The sequence below is a fragment of the Pygocentrus nattereri genome, chromosome 8 (assembly GCF_015220715.1).
Source record: "Pygocentrus nattereri isolate fPygNat1 chromosome 8, fPygNat1.pri, whole genome shotgun sequence".
In the NCBI taxonomy this organism is placed as follows: domain Eukaryota; kingdom Metazoa; phylum Chordata; class Actinopteri; order Characiformes; family Serrasalmidae; genus Pygocentrus; species Pygocentrus nattereri.
The window spans coordinates 25,839,317-25,863,203 of record NC_051218.1 but is presented as its reverse complement, the minus strand read 5'-3'; the positions used below and the strand labels follow the sequence as shown (position 1 = coordinate 25,863,203).

The 23,887-nt window shown below is 36.1% G+C and overlaps 1 protein-coding gene across 1 annotated transcript in view; it reads left to right on the top strand.

Annotated features, from left to right (window-relative positions):
• The window catches only part of il1rapl2 (interleukin 1 receptor accessory protein-like 2), a 366,695-nt gene that overhangs the window by 334,507 nt on the left and 8,301 nt on the right, over positions 1 to 23,887 (top strand). The window contains exons 7-8 of the mRNA XM_017713361.2: positions 6,100 to 6,229; positions 15,039 to 15,184. Coding sequence (XP_017568850.1) covers positions 6,100 to 6,229; positions 15,039 to 15,184 — 276 coding nt within the window. The remainder of the gene's footprint in view (positions 1 to 6,099; positions 6,230 to 15,038; positions 15,185 to 23,887) is intronic.

Sequence of the window (23,887 nt, the reverse complement as noted above, 5' to 3'; positions counted from 1 at the left end):
AACTGCCCACTGGTGTTGCAAAGATGGCCACTGAGTGAACAGACTTCCTGACAAAGGCCTTTGATGATACCCACCTATGAATATGACAGTACCATAACCACCTGAGTCACTTGAAACATGCTTGTGTAATTAATGCTCAATTCCATACAATAATTTAAGTACTTGAAGTTAAAGCTCAGTGATGCATTTAATCCATGTTGTAACTGTATATTTGTATGCATAATGCCTCTGTTCCCCTATGTACTCCATGTAATGTCTTCAAAAATATTCATTAATATTCATTAATATTAAATATTAATATTGGTTGGTGATGGATTCATCTATTATTTCCTCATGAAGGGAAACCACTTGTAGCAATACCTAGCTAGCCAGAGGAATCAGTTGAGTAGAGGAGGCTAAAGACTGACCTATTGCTCTCTTGCTGAGTTGATTATGCTGAGCACACTTTCTCTTTCCCTCATTTTGCATTTTTGTGAACATGAACCATGATCCTGTAGGCTAATGAACTAACTAGTTAAGGTCGCTACTTCTACTGCGTGTCACTGATTTGATACCATTTATTATGTGTTGACTGTGTATGTGATTTAAGAAGACCAATCATTCAGTATTTTTTTATATCCTGAGCTCAGCTTTTTTATTAGGTTTCTGTTTTGTAGAATAGATTTAGCTAGCTACCAAGCAGACTAACTTTAGCTAACGTTAGGAATGAGTTACTGCTATTATCACAGAATAGCCAAGCTAGGGCTGAGTGTTCTACCATCTGAGTCTGGACCATAGAGCACTGTAGCATTGCTGGGATTCTAACCCATGAGCTCCTGATGATTGGACAGTTAGACATTTGTGCCACTGGAGACACATAATTGATTAAATTTCTCTGTCCAAGAATGATTGAAAAGGAGTTTGAATCCTGGTTACACCACAGTTCTCACCCACCCACCCTCATTCCACATGGAGACACTTCTAGGTGGCGATAGCCAAAGTGGTGGGAGTGGGAAACTGAGTATAAGGCAGCTGATTGCCTTATAAATTAAAGTTGTCTTGCTATTATTATTCACATTGTGTAGACTTAGTTAACATGATTTTGACAAAGAGTTTGATTAGTTAGATGTATAGAACCCGTGCATCTGCTTTCTCTGTGTAAAGTTATACATTTTTATGTTCTATGATACATTAGTTGCTGGAGGTCTACATGGCATAGCCAGAAGGCCAAGAGGTCCTTACAAACTAGAAAATAGGTTTTTACACACTCAAGACAATGAAAGAACTATGATACCATGAATCAATTAATTAAGTGGTAGTTGGAAATGTAATAGTATTGTGTGTTCATTACAAATTGAATGTTATTGATTTGATATGAGTATAGAAGTCCAGTGGGAAAGAATGTTGTCTTTTAGCAAAGGAATAGCTCTGTGTCCCTGTAATTGTACTATGTTTAGTGTTCTTCAATTTGATTATGTTCTAAGAGGATTTTCTCATGTTTACCACTCACTGTGGTTATTAAAATTATCAAGCCTTCACTACAGCCAGTTGACATCATCTATTTGGAAATACTCCAAATAATTTGGTGACTTTCTCCAACCAAATAATTTATTCTCTTGAAAATACACTCCTTAGCTAATACAGAGCCAAATATCTTGAATTTCAAATCATTTAACCTGTGTCGCTCAAAGTCAACTTTTAGATTACTTTGGTGTTTGAAACATGCGCAGCCTATTATGTTGTAGTCATGAATGACATTCATGTTACATAAGTCACGCTTTTAATGATGCAATGTAACTTTAAGGGCAAAACTGAACTGTTTACATTTTAAGGCTAACTGTTCATATGCTTATTGGCATATTTAGTTAACAAACAAATTTTTGTAAAAATACCCATACTACATGTGCATTTTAATATTCATGGTCATAACGGTTTGTATTTCTCCAAAAGAAGAACAATTCCACTTTGCTGCATCTGTAGCACCACATGTTTTTCTGTAGCTATGCACTGTTTCGTATTAGGCTGTTGGGTCAACTTTTATGAGCTCAGGCTTTTGGTTTAATTGCAAAATATTCAGGAACCAATGACATTTATTTTGGAACTTGTAGATCAGCACACATACATCTTCAGAGATGACAACAATAATTATTTCATGGCTGCAAATGTTTCTAACAGTACATGGTTCTTTGATTAAATACACAGTTACATACAGTGCCTTGAAAATGTATTCATACCCCTTGAACTTTTCCTCATATTTTCACGTTACACCCACAAACTTAAATAACTGTAATTTATTGGGATTTTATGTGATAGACCAACACAAAATAGCAAATAATTGTGAAGTGAAAAAAAAATTATACATAGTTTTCAAAATTTTTAATAAATAAAAATCTGAAAAGTGTGGTGTGCATTTGTATTCAGCCCCCTCTACTCTGATACCCCTAAATAAAATCCAGTGTGACCACTTGCCTTCACAGATCACCTAATTAGTAAATTGAGTCCACCTGTGTGTAATTTATTTTCAGTATAACTAGAGCTGTTCTGTGAAGGCCTCAGAGGTTTGTTAGAGAGAATTAATGATCAAACAGCATCATGAACACCAACGAACACACCAGACAGGTCAGCGATAAAGTTATGGAGAAGTATAAAGCAGGGGTAGGTTATAAAAAATATCCCAAGCTATGAACATCTCATGGAGCACTATTCAGTCCATCATTCAAAAATGGAGGGAGTATGGTACAACTGCAAACCTACCAAGACATGGCCATCCACCTAAACTGACAGCCTAGGCAAGGAGAGAACTAATTAGCAAAGCAGCTAAGAGGCCCATGGTCACTCTGGAGGAGCTGCTCAGGTGGGAGAATCTGTCCACAGCACAACTATTAGTTCTGTACTCCACAAATCTGGCTTTTATGGAAGAGTGGCAAGAAGAAAGCCATTTTTGAAAGCAGGCACCTTCGAGCAGGACAACAACCCTAAACATACAGCCAGAGCTACAATGGAATGGTTTAGATCAAAGCATATCACGTGTTAGAATGGCCCAGTCAAAGTCCAGACCTAAATCCTATTGAGAATCTGTGGCAAGACTTGAAAACTTCTGTTCACAGATGCTCTCCGTCCAATCTGACTGAGCTTGAGCTATTTTGCAGAGAGGAATGGGCAAAAATGTCACCCTCTAGATGTGCAAAGCTGGTAGAGACATGCCCCAAAAAACTTGTAGATGTAATTGCCGTGGTAATAAAAGGTGGTCCTACAAAGTATTGACTTGGGGGGCTGAATACAAATGCATGCCACACTTTCCAGATATTTAAATATTTAAAAAATTTTTAAAACTATGTATAATTTTCTTTTCACTTCACAATTACTTGCTACTTTGTGTTGGTCTATCATATAAAATCCCAGTAAAATACATTTAAGTTGTGAAAAATGTGGAAAAGTTCAAGGGGTATAAATACTTTTTCAAGGCAGTGTAATTAATTAAATTTACATCTGAACTTGTAATAAGAGGTCAGATTCTGCCCTTTTACTTTCTCTTTCTTTCAGTGTCAAAAATGACAAATGTGCACAACAATAACTTTTCGTTCATTTCAAATCATAATAAAATGTTTCTTCTACACTTAGTAATGCGGTATCAGTTGACACTTTTCAAGAGTTTTTTTCTCTTATTTTAGTGACATGTGGGTGAAAAATAAACAAAATGTAAGGCATTTCAAATACAGCATCAAGGTTAAACTGTGAAAGAATATTATTTGATTTATATTCCAAGTATTCAGCTTATAACATGAACATAAGCATTACACAAGCATAGATGTTACAAAGAGTGTGGTTGGCTTGTCTTTACAAGTATGGTTACTACTGATGTTTCAACCATGTACAATGTTTTAGCCACAGAATAGTCTGCTTTAGGGGTTTTGATATGTTTCTACCAGACTGTTATAATGATTTTAAATTCAACAGAACATATAATCATGTCACACTCATTTTATTTTTCATACATTTTAGCACATAGTTTTAAAATGCATTTATAATCAGTTAAACATATTTAAATATATGTTATATGTTTCAACTGTCACTATTTTTGTAACTAAAATACACAGTTCACATATTTTCAGGAAAGCATCTGAAGCAAAGGTGACTAAAAATAACTGAAGTTGTATATACATCATTTATTATCATAGCTTTGTAGATCATTTAGGGGAAAAAATCTCTATAATCTCATTCATATTCAACAAAATGTGGAAAAAGTGCTTGGAGCTGAATATTTTTTTCAAAGCACTGTAATTATCCTGACATCTTCAAGATTAGTCCTCATGAAATAAATACGGGTAGTAATTAGTGCCAGCGTTCTTTCTTTTGTTCAGAAATCCACCAGCATGTGCTTTCATCTGTATTTAGGCAAAAGAGTGCAGAGATGAACCTAGGGTATAGTGCTTTCATTGCTGCTGTTGACTGTTTGGGGACTAGTGACACGTTGCCATTTTTGTCTAGCTCTGGAAAATGTTGAACTGGCTTTGTAATGAAAATTACAACAAAAACAGAAAACTGGAAAAAATGGAAACCCAATATGTCAGCCACTGTCAAAAAAGGGTTGTTTAAAGCAATATCATGGAAGAGCCACTATCACAGTATTAGAAATAGACCCACATTTTTTCTATAACTATATGACCATTAAAAAATCACATTCAGTCTGTTCTTTTGTAATGTACAGTCCTTTGCTAAGTCCTACTCTTCACTATTCCAATCACAATAGCAGTTAAGCACAAGTAATATAATCTATATTCTATAATCCTATATGCATGTTATCTAGTAGATGTCCATAATTGGTCAACTGTAGATAGTTTAGAGAAAAGCATCCCTCCCACTCAGACAACAGGGTCAGCAGTGCAGTCTTGTGCCCTTGATCATGGTGACATTTGGGTTTGGATCCTACTGAAAGGATGCAACTTTCTTATTCAGCTGTGCCAAGATTAGTATGTAAAGTGGCTTATAAGTATGCACATTTTGTAAAAACCCAGGCAAAACCGATATGCCTTACACTCATACCAGCTCCACATGCTGTTACCATATCAGTGTCACTGCTTTGCACCACCCAAATAATATCTGTGGTCCTGTGGAGGTCCTACATATACAGTTATTGACTCTGCACAATATGTCAGCCACCTTTTACCCCAACTTAAGATCACCATACATTGGGCTGTGGAGCAGTGGAGATGAAGTAATCATCCAGAAGTAATCTTCCAGCATCAGTATAAGACCTCACTAATGTGTGGCTGAATGCAATGAAATCCTCATAGCAGTATTCAAACATGTAGCAGAAAGCCTTCCCAGAAGAGTAGAAGCTGTTTCTGCAGCAAAGGGGGAACAATCTTTCTAATAATACCCTTGATTTCAGGAGAAACATTGGACATATCTGCAAACTTTTAGATATATAGTACACATAAAAAAGTTCCAGGAAAAATTTGACATTTTTCCCTTTCTAATATAGATGTTTTTATCTGTCAGTGCTTACAAGACCCTTACAAAAATGAAAAAACAAACATTTATTTTGCTTTTTTATAAAGCTATGTCAAAAATCTGTTTTTGGTTATGGTTAGTATAGGAATGAAACTGTACATGTGTATGTCTGTGTATATGGCACGGTCCTTTGTAAATAAGCTTGACCTTTAACAACCTGGGACGTTTCTCAGCATGATTTGACAACAGGAAATGATTGCAGGGCTCATCAAAATCAAGATTTGCTGCAAATTCTTGTTTAGGTTTTGTGTGCTGAGAGCCACAGGCCCTCTCAGATGTCAATTGGCTGGCATGGTCTTGACCACACTCATTTTTCTGATGATTGGACGTCACTCTTGTGTTGACTTGCTGCTATATGAGCCATAGAAGTAAATACTCAGTTCCATTTTTAAAGATGTTCATATTTTCAGATAATAAAGATGTAACATTGCTTTATTTGTAGGTTAATTATGTAAAAGTTGTCAAAACATTTAATATTGCAATACTGCGGACAAGTAATACTTTGTGGAGAATCTGTGAAGTGGTTTTGTTTTGCACAGACCCAGTTTTTATGTCCTTATAGTTAAATAATTGTTGTGACCAGGATACACATTTTCGTTTTTGCAGGCATGCCGCTGAGCTTGGATTGCAAGGCTTTTTTTGGCTACATTGGAGAGTCCAGACCAATAATCTACTGGATGAAGGGGGACAAATTTGTAGAGGAGTTGGAGGGACATGTCAGAGAAAGCGAAGTCAGGTATTACCCATATTTGAAACTTTACAATGATTATTCATCTGTTTATTTCCTTGCTTGTTATTTATATTTCCTTTAATTGATGACAGGCCTTTTCAAATGCTTTATGAAGACACAACACAAAAGCTCTGAAATGTTTGAAGTATTAAAGCAGCAATCTGGCAGTTGTATATATGCAGTGTTCTTGTCTGTACTTGTTGGCAGGAGATTGTCACCATGTAGTAATTAAAATCTGGATGAAAATCTTTTAAATCTTTTTTAAAAACATATTTTTTCCCATCTTGCTGTTCATGTTTTAGTATTGTCATCTACCAGATTATCATGTTTCCATTAAAGAGGATAACTTTACAATTTGAAGAAATATGGTCACCGTTGACTGAGTTTCTGAGACATTAGGAAGGAAATTAATTAGGAAAATGATGCTAAGTGCTGAGTTTTTTTTATTTTACTTTATTTTATTTATTTAATTTTTTGTGGGGTGGGGGTTGGAGATTATGTTGTTTAATGTACATCTTATGTCAACTGTTATTATTTGCTTGTTTTGTAATATTGAAGATCAATAAAAAGAGAAAGGAAAAAAAAGAGGATAACTTTGTTTTGAAAAGTGCTGGAACAGGCATGAGAGCTTTTAATATTACTAGCTAGCTAGCCATACTTATGAACTCAATATATATGGTGCAATTAATTATAGTGTTATAATAGTGTCTAAATAGAAAACAAGAACTCACATAATGCTGAATAGTCAAATTTGTTATAATAACCTTTATCAGGTAGCATTCACATTCTCACATTGATCTAAGCATTTGTCATCTGATTATTTTATATTTCAAGCATCTAATAAAACATTAAATGTGTTTAATACAGAAATCAATACCAGTGGGACAAGTAACTCTACAGCAATGTAAAAAAAAGCTTAGCATTGGAAAACTTTGCATTGGCAGCTTATGTTTAGGATGGTTTCATGTCTGCTGTATTTCTTTATCATTGGCTCTTGCGGTCTTGGTTAAACTTGACTAAAGCAGCAGAGTCGACTGTCTGAATCGACCCCAGAAAACTGAGTCATGTATTGCAATTGGTCAATTAGTTGGCCCAGTTCCACACAGTCTTAAGAACACATCACAATCCTTAAATATATTTACCAACATTGGCTACTTTTGTGGTTTAATATACCCTTCTCTATTGGCTATTTTAAGTATCAGAAGATGCCAGAAATTTGAAAATTACATTTATTCATATAACAGGAAATGCAGCTATTTACCAAAAGTAGTGATGCTAGCTCATGGGGGATGAAATGGCAGGGACATATTATGCAATGCTTATATAGCCACACCCCCCACTAACCTGATTGTGCAGGTGAATTCTGGGAGATGTCTGAATCAAAATAAACAAAACCATTCAGTATCTCTAGAACTAACAGGAAAAAATTTCCAGGATGTTTGTTTTGAATATTTATTTAAAAGGGCTGGGAAATGCATCAAGACAATTTGACAATGTGACTGGTCCCCATTAACAACAGAATGTTGTCTCAAGGCTGATGTTGTATTTATTTTAATATGCAATAGTTGTACTAACAAAGCTAAAAAAATAAACTTTTATTGGTATTCTGGTGGAATAAAAGTAAGAGAACATAATAGCACATATATTCCAACTCCAAATGCTGATGCATTTTTTCATTGGATATATTAAGTACTATAATTATAAGGAACAGAAATAATCTCCTCATCATTTTTAAGTGGGGATTCCTCTACAAACTCACAGTTTTTTTGTTTTCTGCACTAAAAAGTAAAATAAAAGCTACAGTGCATTGGTTAAGAAGATTTTTCCAGTTTGCAGGTGGCAAATAAAGCAATCTCAATATGTATCTGGTGGGAGTACATGTGTTTGTCTTAGTTCTGTCCCTGCTATCCCTTAGTTCAGGAGCTATGGGGGCTATGGGGCTATGCATCTTTGCTACTGTTAGTGTTGAGTTGCTTTCTGGCACTTCTTTTGAGTCATGTATTTGAATATATCACTTTGGAATTTGCCTCACATTGCAGTATTTTATTTTGTTAAAGTCACACAATGTACTGTGCACTGTGAGTACACATTACAGGGCCTGAACTCTGAACTGGCCCAAACAGTGTCTGGCTGACTGAGTGGTTGACATAACTTCAATGGTTTTTAAGTTTTAATCTTCATTCATCTTTTTCTCTTGATTTGAAGGGTATTTCTGTGAGGAGAATGGCCACATCTTGTGCTAAACATACATTTTCATGGTGACAAGCTGGGCGATTCCATGTGCTTTTTTTTGGCTTGAATGTCAGTATAGTCTTTTGTACCCAGACTGTGTAGCAGCTGTGTGTATATCTCCATGCCTCCTGGTATTAGTAGCAATAGCGTGCCTTTTATAGGCTGTGACCTAAGGGATAGAATGTCGCACCAGCTATAGGGACAGCAAGGCAGGCTTATTACTGTTGTGGCTGTCTCATACTGGAGCTTCATCAGCTTTATGCTTGCCAGTGGTATGATGATATAGCATTTCCATAGGCAATGTAAATCTGACTGTTATGAAAGGAAACATCTTGGTTGCATATATAACTGTTCCATGCAATTTCCAGGCATCATCACAACCACAATATCTATAGCAAAACAAGCCAAAAAGTTGTACAGTTTTGTTTAGTTTGTGTCACAAACTACTTTTTTGAGCAAGCAAAGACATTAATACACTTTACACTTCTGTTATCTTTATTGTTAGATGAATTACATGTTACTGATGAATTAAATGAATAGTAAAACACTGGCCCAAGACATCAGATGAAGAGGATCTGACAGATCAGGACTGATTCAAGTCCAAAACTTTGTAGCACTCAACACGTTGAGTTTAAATCAAGACTGCCTTAATATACTGTAAATAAAAACTTAAATTCATTTGTAGTTAATTTTACATTCATTATAATTGACAGACACCATAATAATAAACAGTATTAACCATTATTTATCAACTGGTATTAGTCCTGTTAGTGCTCTGCACACTTACTTTTGAAAGCATATGATGGTAAGATTAATAATGGTCAGATATTTCTCTGTCCCTTCTCAGACTTCACATTAGGCTATGTAAAATAAAACATGTTCACTGATTAGATACTGAATCAAAGGAGCAGGTTTTATAATTTTTATATAGTATAATTTAGGTGTTTGAATGTATTATTGATATTAGAGCTGTTGTAGTTACAAAATTTTCAACACACATTGTTGGAGTATCATCACAATATTACTGCCACCATCATTTAAAAAATATGTATTTATGTAACACTTGAATATTAAAAATAAAGAGCAAGCACGTAGCTTTGCAATATAGCTTATTTAAACTTTAGCTAGCCATTGGCATGATGTGGTGATGTGCAGTCACGTGCCCACTACTGTGGTTGGCATTCTGCCATTGTGGTATTGCTTTGAACATCAATAAGATTTTTTAAAAAAAGTCAGTAACTAATGACTGTAAGTAAAGAGAACAAGTTACAAATTCTCTTTCCCCTAAGACTGAGGCTTTACTTGTAACGTGGAGCGAGGAGGCAGACGCATATGCTAAGTGACTTTTATTGAGGGCAAATCCAGGTTCATGGTCATGACAGTCCAGGTTCTGGTAGCCAACACGAAGAGCAGGAGAGACAGACATGACAAGGAACACAGAAATCCTAATATTTAACAAAACACTTTGAACAAAACAAGCAAATCATCCAACACATCAAACATGAAACATATCAAACAAGCATACAAAGCAAACAAAGACTAGCAAGACAAACAAAGACCAGACAGACCAGGGCAAAACACGGGGCTTATAAAACACAGGGATAACGAGGGACAGGTGGTAAACAGGTCACAACAATCAGGGGCGGAGTCACAAAACAAGGGGCTGGACTAAGAACCAAAACAAAGAAGCATGTGGATGAAAAAGTAAACAAAAAGCACATGGACAGGACTGGGAGGGGCCAATCATGACATTACTACACATACTACTATGCTATACATGCTATGCTAATGAATATACTACTAATGGTAGAATATTGTTTTAGATACACCATAAGACAAAACTCATTACAACATTGTGAACACTGCTATACACATTCACCACATTACTGTATATCACAGAATTGTTTTCGGTCTGATGAAGTGCTTCTAACTAAAACATTTATTCCATAACACAGTGTAGGCATAGCTTTCTTCTTGCTGGTGCTGTTGATAATTAAATATTAATCGCTAAAGTAAATATGTAAAGCTGATGATTATTTATTAAAACTAAGAAATTAAACTAAATAGGAACTCATTCATTTTATGGTCTATTAGATGCTGTGAATGTCTGAAGATGGCCCCATGATACAATATTATTATGATACATGAAACATGATTGTAATGCATTTTAAAGCAAAGTGACTTACTTTGCAATACTTAATATTGCAATACAACATAGTGTGATATATATAAAATGCCTTATGAGAGCCACCTTTTGGTTAACCCCATAAATAATGAGAATTTGTGGGCAGATTTTCATTACTTGTATAACCTAAAAATAGCCAAAATAATGCAAATCTGTAACCTAAAAATGTAAAAATGTGTAATGTCTTCCATGTAATTACACTACAATGAGTCTTTTTGTTTAGTAAGCCTTGCATTTTTAAGGGATTAAGAAAACAATGGATTTTTGTACCATATAAAACCAATAGATTTAACAGTAGTTAAATAGTACCTTACAGATGCTTGGGCCTCTCATATCGGCACTACTTTTTCACCCAAAATAGTATACTATGTGGCATTGATTTTTCTCTCTCAGCCCTTCTTTCTAGCCACCCCTTCATTTAATCTAGCTATTTCCTCTCACTAGGGACCCCTGATGCACTCTTATTATAAATTTTCCTGCTGGCTTTACTTGTTGCAGTATCAATATTATAAGTCCCCCTGTGGGATAGACTAGAGACACATTTTCCCCATAGCTGACCCAGTGCAACACAGGAGGGAATAGGATGTAATAAGATACAGAATTGTTTATTCAACCCATACGGTAAGAGTAAAAATGTATTAATGAAAGCTAGTGAGTGGTCATGGGCAGTCAGATGTGAGGTAAAGCCACAATACAAGCATTGCTTGTAGACCCACAATGAACACCCATTATCCATTTAATGTGACTGAAGTACATAAAAGGGAAGGGGAGAGTAACCTTAGAACAAAAGCTGTGCTATTTTTCAAACGAAGCATGCCTCAGAATTCATTCAAGGCAGCACAGGTCAGGTTAGTGCTGCAAGATACTATGACCCAGTTTCTACCAGTGACTGTAGACTAATGCAATCTGTGCAAGGGAGCGAAAGAAGAGAGAGAGAGAGAAGAGCAGTGCAGAGAGGGAAGGAAAAATAATAACAGAGAATAATAACAGAGTGAAAAGGAAATGTGTTTTTGTTAGCATTTATAGCAGAAGGAGGTTTGGGTGAGTGTGTAGGTGCAAGCCATTGTACATGTGGCTCAAAAAATACATGTCACCATGTCTCAAGAGTAGATGCTTTAGCTTTATTATTTCTAGCTGTGGCCAGTTCTAACATAACTATGTTATACAGTTGACATAACCAGTGTTGTATAGTAAGATTATGTAAGGAAAGCCATCTCTGTGAAATGATTTTTAGCTGATGTTAAACCAGCAAAATATCTTCCTTTGTTTTAAATTAGAGTCATCATTAAGCAATAATACAGCTGGATCCACAGGAATTTCTTTCACAATCAGGACAATCATTATGGTAGTAACATTTATCCAGACGTCATGAATGTCCCCACATTTACATTTGTTCCCTTTTGTTGTTGTGGGCAATGGTTATTGTACAGATTTAAGCAGCTTTTGTAAATAAAATGTTTTTGTGGCGTCCAAAATACAGTAACTTGTGAAAATTGAAATTGGATCATTTGGTGATTGAGGTTTTTGATGCATGAACACTGTTTCCTAGTCTTGTATTGACAGTTCTTTTTCCCAAATGGATTGAATTAGGATTTTCTTATCTAATGTTTAAATTAGATAAGAATATATAATTACGAGACTTTGGGATGGCGCATTAATGATCCACCTGTACTATTCATGTTCTATTGCTGTAATTTTTTTCCTTCACCAATGTTCTTTCACTACAGTATCTAGCATGTGTTACGCAAATGCACCATACAACTGTTGGGAATCCATGTGGTGCTCAACCAGTCCTGACAGCATAGCCACTGACCTCTAGGCTAAAAACAGTCAAGCTAGCATAAGAATAACTGTCATCTTAACAAAATGATAAAGAAAACAGTGATTATATTTTTATTAAGCATAAAAGAAACACATCCTGCCTTCCGCCCAATGACCGCTGGGATAGGCTCCAGCACCTGTGCTGTTTTACTTAAACAATTAAAGTAAATTAAAATAAACCATTCTAATTTCAATACAAAACAACATGTCAGTCAAATCTGAGAGATTTATTAGAGAATTGGATCAGATTAATTATTTTGTACTCGAGTGTCCACTACAATTTTGTTGTTTTTTTTTTGTTTGTTTGTTTTTTTTTGCTTTAGATCAGCATCCTCTTTAATTTGTATGTGAAAGCAAGGAGTGAATGGAGTGAATACTTGATATTGAATACATATCAGGAAAAGTGGGCTGATAAATGAATTGTTAAGTTCTGTATTTTAGTGCATTAGAGAATGAGAGAAAGCAGTTGTGTTTAAAAGAGGACATCATTCTACTGCATTTTCCATTGAAAGCAGCTTTTATTTTGGGGCACTCTCTTCAGTTTCTTTTTCTGCCAAGCAGGTTTAAACACACAATACCCACGAACACTCTCACACACGCAAACAACACACACACACACTCACACACTGTCAGCCCAGCTAACACCACGGCTAATTACTCTGCCTCCAACAGCAAGCACATCCTCTAAATAAAGATGTGAAAGCCTAGCTGCCACACTGTCACCCAGCCACCCCCACTCATCTCCCTATCTCTCTTTATCCCTCCTTCCCTTTTCTTTTGCTCACATCCTCCACCTATCCTTATGTTTCAGTCTGGTCATTCCCCTGAAATTTGTTCAGCATGTTGAATTTTAGGTTTAAATGTGGTTAATATGTTGAAAATTGGGTTTCCACCTACTATAATCTACCTACCTACCTTCCTACCTACTTACTTACTCATTATGGCCCAATCAATACTTAAACACAGTAAATTAACTAAGTAAAAATTCATAATTTGCCTGCAACTTAAAATACTGGTTGCATACTAGTATTCAACCCTTGGAGACAAGTACTTAGTAGAACAACCTTTTGCTGTAATAACAGCTTTGAGTCTGTTGAGGTAAGTTTGTACCAGCTTTGTGTTCTTCCTGGCAGATTTGCTCTAGGTTGTCCAGGTTGGTTGAATGATGCTTGTGGACTGCTATTTTCACATGGTGCCACAGATTCTGATTCAGATTTGATTGAGATCTGGTCTTTGACTTGGCCAATGTTCTTTTTGTCATTCAGCCACTCCTGTATTGCTTTGTGCTTGGGATCTCCCTCTATTTTGCACCATCTGTCATTCAATTTTAACAAGATGCCCAGTCCCCACTGAGAAACAACATCCCCACACCATGACACTGCCACCCCCATACTTTACTGATGGGATGATGTTTGTTGTGGAATGGGTAGCATTAGTTTTGTGCCACACATGGCATTTAGAAGTTTGGCCAAAAGCTGCATTTTTTTATCTCACAATTTAGCTGGACAACTCTGATGTGTTCTGGTAAACTTTAGATTTGCTTTAATATGTTTGCTCTTGATGTGCTTCTCCCTGGCCAGCCTCTAGTACTGGCCAGTTTATGCAAATATGTTTATAATTTTATTTCAAATCTAAATGTTGCTTTAAAATAATTTGGTACATAAAATCCACATAAAATTACTTCATGTTGAGGGTCTGTCTTTCAAAACAAAACATGGCACAGCATGTGGGGGGGGGTGGGTCTGAACCAACCAAAAACGATTAATTGGGTTGCTTGATACATGAACTTTATCTGGTGAATTTATCTTGCCAGCTACATAGCTGCTAAGTTGCTAGCTCTACCATGTAGTAGTAGAACATGGTAAAAGGTGTAGTGATATAGCTACCTTTGTAAAAATTAACTGAATATATTCATTAGAAAATATCATCCTTATGTTGATATGATTCCTGTATAATCACTGTGAGAAAACAATCTTGTAAGCTGTTGCTGGCATGTTTATTCTGTCAACAGTCATTTAGCTATTTATGTGTATAATAATGAGTGAATACACACTAGACCCAAAATTAACCTACCACGGATGGATTTTTGGTTAATATCATGTCATAGGTTAAAACTAATGGCCATTTTTACCACTAGAGTTTTTTTTTTAAATCATGTATTCATGTGATTGATATTGACTTCAAATTAACTTGTTTCCGTTAACTTGCTTTCACTTATTTTTGGAACCACATTCCACTCATTCTAATCTCTGTTGGGGAGGGTTTTGCACTGATGGAACAGTTTTGAGGGTTTGACTGCATTCAGATACAAGAGCATTAGGCAGGTCAAATGGCACTCCAGCTCATCTCAACAGTGTTTGATGGAGCTTCATCACTTCGCTCTCCACAGCCCAATGGCAAAGAGTTTTACACCCTTCTAGGTGATACTTGGCATTGTGCATTGGGGTCTTGTGTGTGGCTGGTCCAGAGTATGTCGGGGGCTTCTGTCTATGACCTAATATTCTGTATTTTAGAATGGCCAAGTTGAATTTTCACCTTAGTTTCATTGAAATATTTGTGAAATTTTACTTTGTTCAGGGTCCTCAGAGAGTACTTGGGGGAGAAAGAGGTGGAGCTCTCTCTTACCTTTGATGCTGTGGAGGAGACCGACATGGGCAACTATACCTGCCATGTGGAGAACCATAATGGACGTGGGCGTGGAAGTGTTGTCCTTCAGAAAAAAGGTAAAACTTACTTAAACATAATGCTTTTACAATTTGTAAAATTGTAAAATTTGGTTTTATGACTTTTATGACTTACATTTTAATATGCAATAGTAAAGTACAGTGTAAGCATTGTAAAAGTTGAACCAATGCAGGAATTTTGTATTATGCTACATATAAATATAAATATATATAAATATATATTTTTGTAATATAGCTAAATGAATAGTGCTTTGTTTTGTATGAATTGGACTGGGGTACATCAAATGATGTTGGAGGTATGTAAAAAAATTCTGACATTAATCATCATTTAATTTCCTTTAACCAGCTGGCTACATAATTACATTCTTTTCTGATACAGTTTTCAGCACATGGCAAACTCAAGATAATAAATCTGCATTTTACTTTATTTCACTTAAGCTCCTTCTGAATACCATGCATTTAGGAGAAAGTAACAACAATATAGTTCAGTTTTTGTGATATAGCAGTAATAATTCACACACACACACATGCTGTGTGTGAATTATTTATTTATTTATTTTTGTTAAGACCTGGATGATGTTTGCTAGTCATGTACTTGAGTTAGTTTCACTTTCACAGACGTGGTTTAGTTTGCGATTTTAATCAGTTACTTATTTGTGGCTGCTTTAATCAGTTCTTAGCCATTAGCCTAACGTGGTAACGTTAGGTAACGTGTTTATAGTGCTGCTTCATGTTTGTAACACTGTTAGTGCTGAGCGGATGATGTTACTGTGATATATGCGATCTGTAGCTCAAGTTAGAGAACATTTTGTTATTTAATGTTCATTTTATAGCTGCAGACTCTCTCTGTCTGTCTCTCACACACACACACACATACACACACACACACACACACAGATGTGCCTTCATATTTATTGTTGCAGCATTTATGATTACAAATTTAAAACGTTCAGTCAACTGCCTCCCTGTTCTCCCTGAGGTCCAGCAGGAATTCCAGACAGACCCACATCTATTAAACAGTAATACAGAAGCATCCTTAATATTATTTATTATGTATTACCATTTGAGATTTAGAATATGCAGGCTGTTTTTCCCAGTCACACTTGTCCAGGTCTCCTAGTCAATGCCAACATGAGCATTGAAGTCTCTCAGCAATACTATGGAATCTGTAGGCAGGGCCCCTTCCAGGACTTGCTCCAAGAAGGCTGAATACTCCGAACTGTTGTTTGGTGCATGAGCACACACAAAAGTCAGAGTTTTCCTCTGTGCGATTTTAATTCACATTGAGGCAACCCTCTCATCTACCAGGACAAAATCCAGCTGCACGTTAGCCAGCCAGGGACTCGTGAGCTTCGCCCAAGCTGTTTTCGGCAGGGGTGGAGAAACTCTGACTTCAAATGTGGATATTTTTTATCTGTGGAAGGAACACTTCAAGAAACTCCTTATTCTGAGAGACATGCCTCCATCACGGGAGTCAGAGCCAGAGGCTTCTGGCAGGTCAGGCTCCATTTCCCTGGTAGAGGTCAATGAGGTAGTTGGCAAGCTCCTCAGTGGTGAGGCATTGGGGGTGGATGAGATTCACCCAGAAATCTTTACGGCTCTGTATGTTGACCTTGGGAACAGTACCCATGGACTGGCAGACAGGGGTGGTGGTGGTGCCTATTTTAAAGAAAGGGGACCAGAGGTATGTGCCAACTACTGAGGCATCACACTGCTCAGCCTCCCTGAGAAAGTTTATGCCAAGGTGCCTGAAAGGAGACTCTGACCAATAGTTGAAAAACAGTACTGTATAAGTAAGCAAATAAACCCTTAAAGGAACAGTAATGGTCTTCGGCTCAATTGTGTACCTACTACTTTTACTTTTCCATGGAAAAGGGACATATTTGTACATTTGTACATCACGGCACGGTTTCTGTTTATTTGCTGAGTTTAATATATTAGAAAATTTAAATAAAATAAAATGAAATAAGAAACATTTTATGTATAAATGTTTCCCGCAATATGCTAAATTCAGCAAATAAACAGCATTAAAGGTGTAGAACCACGTTGAACATTAACAACATTTCAATGTACAGAAGTGTGTTCTCTATAGAGGACATGCACTTGACCAGGGGTGCTTTTGCATATGGCTGTATAAACTCTCTTGATTGTTCATTATCACTGGATGCACATCAAGGGTAAAGGGCATCTAGCTTTGGTACAGTTTCACTAAGAAATTGAGGAGAGCAAGTAATTGATTGCATGCACCACGCATGATGGAACAAGGTAATAAGTCCCACCTCGTCATGTTCCTATGGTAATTTGTTTTTTGGGAAGAAATGACCCATTCCCAAATGGAGGGGTACATTTCATAAATGTGGCTCAGAGGGTATCCGCCCACAGGTTGTTTAGCATCTGATGCAAACTTGAGCTGGCATTCAGTCCAAAATACAAAATATTGATTGAATATGGGAAGGTCTCAATAAATCACAAGGATAATGCTTACTATTATTTGAAAATATATTTTTAAAGAACTACAGTAACCACCCAACCAGCACTTGCTGTGATGCCTACACTTATTGTAATGCAAAGACTCAGGACAGTTTTTACAAAAGAAGAAAGATGCATAAGATGCATTTTCATCCAATGTTTTTTAACCTAATCTCTTTCTGCTGGGCCTGTATTGCACTGTTGATGACCATGAACAGTAATTTCAATGTGTTTGCCTTAGCGGAAAACAGAACACCCAGTAACTCAAAATAGAAGCCATTGAGCAGTTGCTGAATGCAGTTCGTGAATATTTGAAATAAATGACTATATAATGCAAATTCAAAACTACAACCATTAGCTTTTAACAGTGCAGGTCTTAGAGTGAAAGAGAGGATGTGTGCAAGATTTCTGCTCCCACCCACACTCACACAAATGCCTACATTTACCCAGAACAATGTGTAGGGTCAAGGGAAATGTACTTTTTTGTCTTGAGAATGTAAACCTATACATAAAAACCTCTTGTTATGAAGCTACATGTTAATAGTGCTAGCATTATAGCTTCTGGGCTAGTTTATGATAATTTGGTGAAATCTTTACAAAGTGATAATCATAAAAATAGCATATACAAATATTATTCCAGTTTAACCTACTGATCATGTACTAGTGCTTAGTGACTGTATCCTCATCTGGAACACTAGGTAAATAAGTTAAATAAGGCTGCTGATACAACAAGATAAAGGAAAAATTCTAGGTGATGTCAGACACAGCTTGAGCTTAATGTTCTCAATGTTGTTATTTCACCTGTTAGTAGGGCATCGTTATCGTAAGACCCACAATGTGTTTCGGTGAATGCATTTCTGATTTTTTCACATATTAATGATAGCCTTATATTGGCAGTGTTGGTAGGGTCTAAGGGTGACATTTAGTAGCATATAGCACCACCTGCTTGTCTCAGCTTGTGCATGCATGTTTCACCAATGGACATCAGTTAGTCAATTAGTGGGTGTATTTACATGCACTCAGTTATCTGCTGTTATCCAGTTATTCAGGTTGTCATGTAAACTCCATGCTCTGATTTAGAAATCCGTTAAAATTGTTGAATTTTAGCTCAGTTTTCAGATTTCTCAGCACATATAAACCCTTACCCAGATTTTTTTCAGATTTCTCAGTCAGTGCATGTGCAGAATAGACTTCTATACTGCAAAGAAGGAAGTGGCAAGCTGCGAAATGACAGCAAAACACTTTTTTAAGCGTCACTGAAACCACCTATATTCTTGATGAAATGGATTTAAATATTCTTCATCTTCTGTTGATGTATGTTCATTTTTTCATGAAGTAATCATGTCTTTCTCTGTGAGTTTATTGGGCAGTTGCAAAGCAGAAATCTGATTACTGCTTGACCTATGTAGACCTGAAGTTTCTTCTTTATCTGATTACTCAAGTGCATATAAACATGTTGATCGGATCACTGACAACATCAGATTTTTTGCAGTTATTGGATTATTAAGTGCATGTAAATGCGCTCAGTGATTCAGTAAAAAAACCAAAAAAAATCATATATCATTTTAAATCTATCAGTATTTAATTTATCCATTCTGTACCTTTGTGCATCCTAATAGCCTTTAATTCCTTTCTTCCAATCTTAAAACACAATGAGTTACATATTCTCTCTATAAGGTGTTCATAAAGGTGTCACTGACTCCTTCAAAGAGACACTAATATTCTATTCTTCAAAGAGGCTGTAACATTCACACAAGCAGCTACCTAGACACACAATATTTTTGAGGAGATTTGATATAAGTTAAACCCCTTGCATAATAGAGGGGAAAGTCAAAGTAAAAATGGAGTAAAAAATTGGAGTTTTGTTGTGAAAAAAAAGTGTTCCTGTCCATCCTTCCACTGTGAGAACTCAACATTGTGGATCTAACAGAATGTGCAGCTGCCAGGAATGAAAGGAAATAGGCAAAGAAGAAAACTTTAGATCTAAGATGTGAGATAAGGTTTAATGGACTGAGAAGTCTAAATGTGTAATTGAAATTACATTAACTGTGAGAAGCAGAAAATGCTGAAAAAAGAAAAGACTGAAATCTGGAGATGTTTATAAGAAGGATGGAAAATATTCTTGCAAATTTCTTTAAAAACTAAAAGCAAGCAAAAGCTAGACACACTAAATGTTGAAAAAGGTATGTTATATATTAAGATATTATTTACAGTGGTTTTTCTGCATAGTTTCATGTTTTTGCTTTTTTCTTGATGCTGAAAAATGTACAACATAGTTAATGGCCCTTCTGACTAGAAATGTAATAACTGAAAGGGAACAGTACTATCTTATCCTTTCTGGATTTATTGATTTTAAAAGCGGATCTTTTAAGCTTCACATCTCTTGCCATTTTCAAGCACATGTGCTGCTAGAATTATCTTTTTACTGGATTGTTTTTTCTAATTATTGTTTTTAATGCTTAATGTATGTACTGCTTCTGACTGAATCATGCCTTTTTAAGCATCCAAATTGCTGTTCATTTCCCAAAGTTATTGACTCTCAATGTTGATTTGTGCATGCTGACTATACACTTTTAGCTGGTTTATATGTGCTCAGTCACTGTAATCAGAGACGTCAACTGAAATGCTAATCATTATCTAAACACCAGCTAAGTTGACCAGCTAATTGTCTTAATGCTTATGTTCACAAATAACACAACATAAACAAACAAAATATATCTCTGAAATGATAATTTAATATCAGAAAGGAAAAAAATCTTAATTTTAGTTATATTAATAATATTATAATTTAATATTGCAGTTGTAATTATTTTTTTGTATGTAGAATGTTATATGATATATTTTGAACCTTGGAAATTGAGAGTACATTAATAAGAAAACTGATAAAAAATCAGGAGGTAAAAGAACAGTTGGTTCCTTAAGCCTGGTTAAATCTTTCATTTGTATGGTGGTACTGAAGAAAATGGGCCCCTAGAGATTTTTTTGAGGTGGACTAATAAACGATTATCTTATCTTAGTGCATTTCCAAATAGTAGAATTACTGGAATTAATAATATAAATGGGAAAAAGGTGAATAATTAATTGTGATGTCATTAAGCATGAATATATTTTTGCCAGCTTTGCTAGCTTATTGAAATGTTGCTCTGTAACATCCTGACACCCCTCTTGACATTAAAAAATGAATGTAAGGAAATTAATGGAGTACTCTAGAGACCAGGATTCTCCAGCACTATGATAGGCACACAGTGACCTCTGCTGGGTAATAGAAAAAGGGCTAATTTAGTTTCATTCTGGATCAGCTAGTGCTTCATGTTTACCTACAGATGTGGGTACAGCCTAAACTAAGAGCAAATGTTTTGTTACTTTGTTAAGGTAATGACAGAAGAAGTAAAAGTAGCCTTCTAAAACAACTTGGACAGGAGCAACAAAGTGTCTAAAATGCATACTCAATTATGTGCTCTGGTGGAAACATTTGGGTTATTCAGCACCTATCAGCAGAGAAACTGACATTTGTTACTATTATTATTTTTATTCTTTCTTTCATTTATTTATGTATTTATTTATTTAAATATGTTTGTCGCAAATAAAATACTAAAGCTTGAAAGTGGGAGGTATGAGCAACAGCAAAGCAGTGAACTGAACCAAAACAGCACAAAACATCTTGTTCACTTCATGGTTGGTGCTGAGCCAAGACAAAAGAATGAACACAGAGCAACAAAAATGGGGCTTAAAGGCGACAAAATAAAAAGTAGATTACAACTTTCCTTGCAGCTGTTTTTGAGTAGGGGTAAAATATGATCATTTGATAATATCTCAGTGAAATATAAATCCATCAACATTTTACTGTAATACTTGTAACCGAATGAATGTACGTGTTTACCACTGTGCTACATCACCTTTCCTTTTAACAACACTCAATACGCGTTTGGGAACTGAGGACACTAATTGTTGGAGCTTTGTAGGTGGAATTCTTTCCCATTCTTGCTTGATGTACAACTTCAGTTGCTTAAATGTCTGGGGTAGCCGCTGTTGTATTTTGCGCTTCATAATGCGCCACACATTTTCAATGGGAGACAGGTCTGGACTGAAGGCAGGCCAGTCTAGTACCTGCACTCTTTTACTACAAAGCCACACTGTTTTAACACGTGCAGAATGTGGCTTGGCATTGTACTGCTGAAATAAGCAGGGATGTCCCTGAAAAAGACGTTGCTTGGATGGCAGCATATGTTGCTCCAAAACCTGTATGTACCTTTCAGCATTAATGGTGCCTTCACAGACGTGCAAGTTACCCATGCCATGGGCACTAACACACCCCCATACCATCAGAGATGCTGGCTATTGAACTTTGCGCTGATAACAATCCGGACAGTCCTTTTCCTCTTTGGCCCGGAGGACACAATGTCCATGATTTCCAAAAACAATTTTAAATGTGGACTCGTCAGACCACAGGACACTTTTCCACTTTGTGTCAGTCCATCTCAGATGAGCTCGGGCCCAGAGAAGCCGGCAGCGTTTCTGGGTGTTGTTGATATATGGCTTTCGCTTTGCATGGCAGAGTTTTAACTTGCACTTGTAGATGGAGCGACGAACTGTGTTCACTGACAATGGTTTTCTGAAGTGTTCCTGAGCCCATGTGGTAATATCCGTTACAGAATGATGTCGGTTTTTAATGCAGTGCCGCCTGAGGGATCGAAGGTCACGGGCATTCAGTGTTGGTTTTCTGCCTTGCTGCTTACTTGCAGAGATTTCTCCTGATTCTCTGAATCTTTTGATGATATTATGGACTGTAGATGATGAAATGCATGTTGAGAAACATTGTTCTTAAACTGTTGGACTATTTGATCACACAGCTGTTCACAAAGTGGTGAACCTCACCCCATCCTTGCATGTGAACGACTGAGCCTTTCAGGGATGCTCCCTTTATAGCCAATCATGACACTCACCTGTTTCCAATTAACCTGTTCATCTGTGGAATGTTCCAAACAGGTGTTTTTTGAGCATTCCTCAACTTTCCCAGTCTTTTGTTGCCCCTATCCCAACTTCTTTGGAATGTGTTGTAGGCATCAAATTCAAAATGAGTGAATATTTGCAAAAAACAATAAAGTTTGAACATTAAATATATTGTCTTTGTAGTGTATTCAATTGAATATAGGTTGAAAAGGATTTGCAAATCATCGTATTCTTTTTTTATTTATGTTTTGCATAACGTCGCAACTTCATTGGAATTGGGGTTGTATGGTGGAGGGGTGGCATGCAGATGCAGGTTGAAACTAAACTCTGCAGGAAAAGGTTTGGTGACCAGTGCTATAGATGAACCTCTTTCAGCTCCCTGAATAACGGTCCAATGAATTGTTCTTTAAAAAAACATTTTTGTAAATGAGATGTATAAGAGTAAAGAACTGTTAAATTATAAATTTATACTGATAAAAAGTGTTTTTTTTTCTAGAGCCATGTATTAATTCCATAAACTATTTAGGAACATTTGTTTTTAAGAATGTAATGAACAAAGGTGAAAGTGGTGGATATAAAAACAAAAGCATAAGAAGACACTGGCAATATAAGCAAAAACAAAAAGCGCTGGTGGCATCATGTGTTTGGGGGAGTCCTAATTAATGGGGGAAATTAAATATGACCAAATTGGGTAGAAGATTGGGGGAAAAAATTTAAACTCAACCAAGGGTCTGTCATTTGCAGTTTTTCATGGAAACCACTGAAGTCTTTAATAAATTCTAGGGGTTGTGATTTTTGGAGCTTAATTTTTTTAGAGATCTGGGGTAGCAGAGATTGAAAAAGTGAGATGCACTTTGTAAAATCAAAACACTTTTAATCCTGCCTTAAAGTCTAAAACTCATATTGAAGTCTGTATGTCAGTAGACCACAAAATAATATTGGAATCCAAAATGTAGGTAATTAATAGAATTTGGTTAGGGATTGGGATTTAGGGGTCAAATTATGGTTGCAATGGGAAGCATTGAAAAGGGTTGGAGTCTCCAACTCTCCTCTTTAAAACTTATGACTTTTTGCTGAGTGCATGCTGTGATTGAATTATTCCAGTAAGTCATGCCAAGCATTTTTATGGAAATAAGAAAGTTACTTGTATTTCTAAGAGTCAGAAAACATCAATAGCACAAAATTTTACAGGAATGTAAATTTTACAGAAAAATTAGATTCTGCTTCTTTTTGGTAAAGTCTACTATAGTTAACATAGCAGTCATGTTGTCAGTTAGAAATTTCCGATCAGCATTTGAAATTTTGTGCAGTTTTGCTGAAATA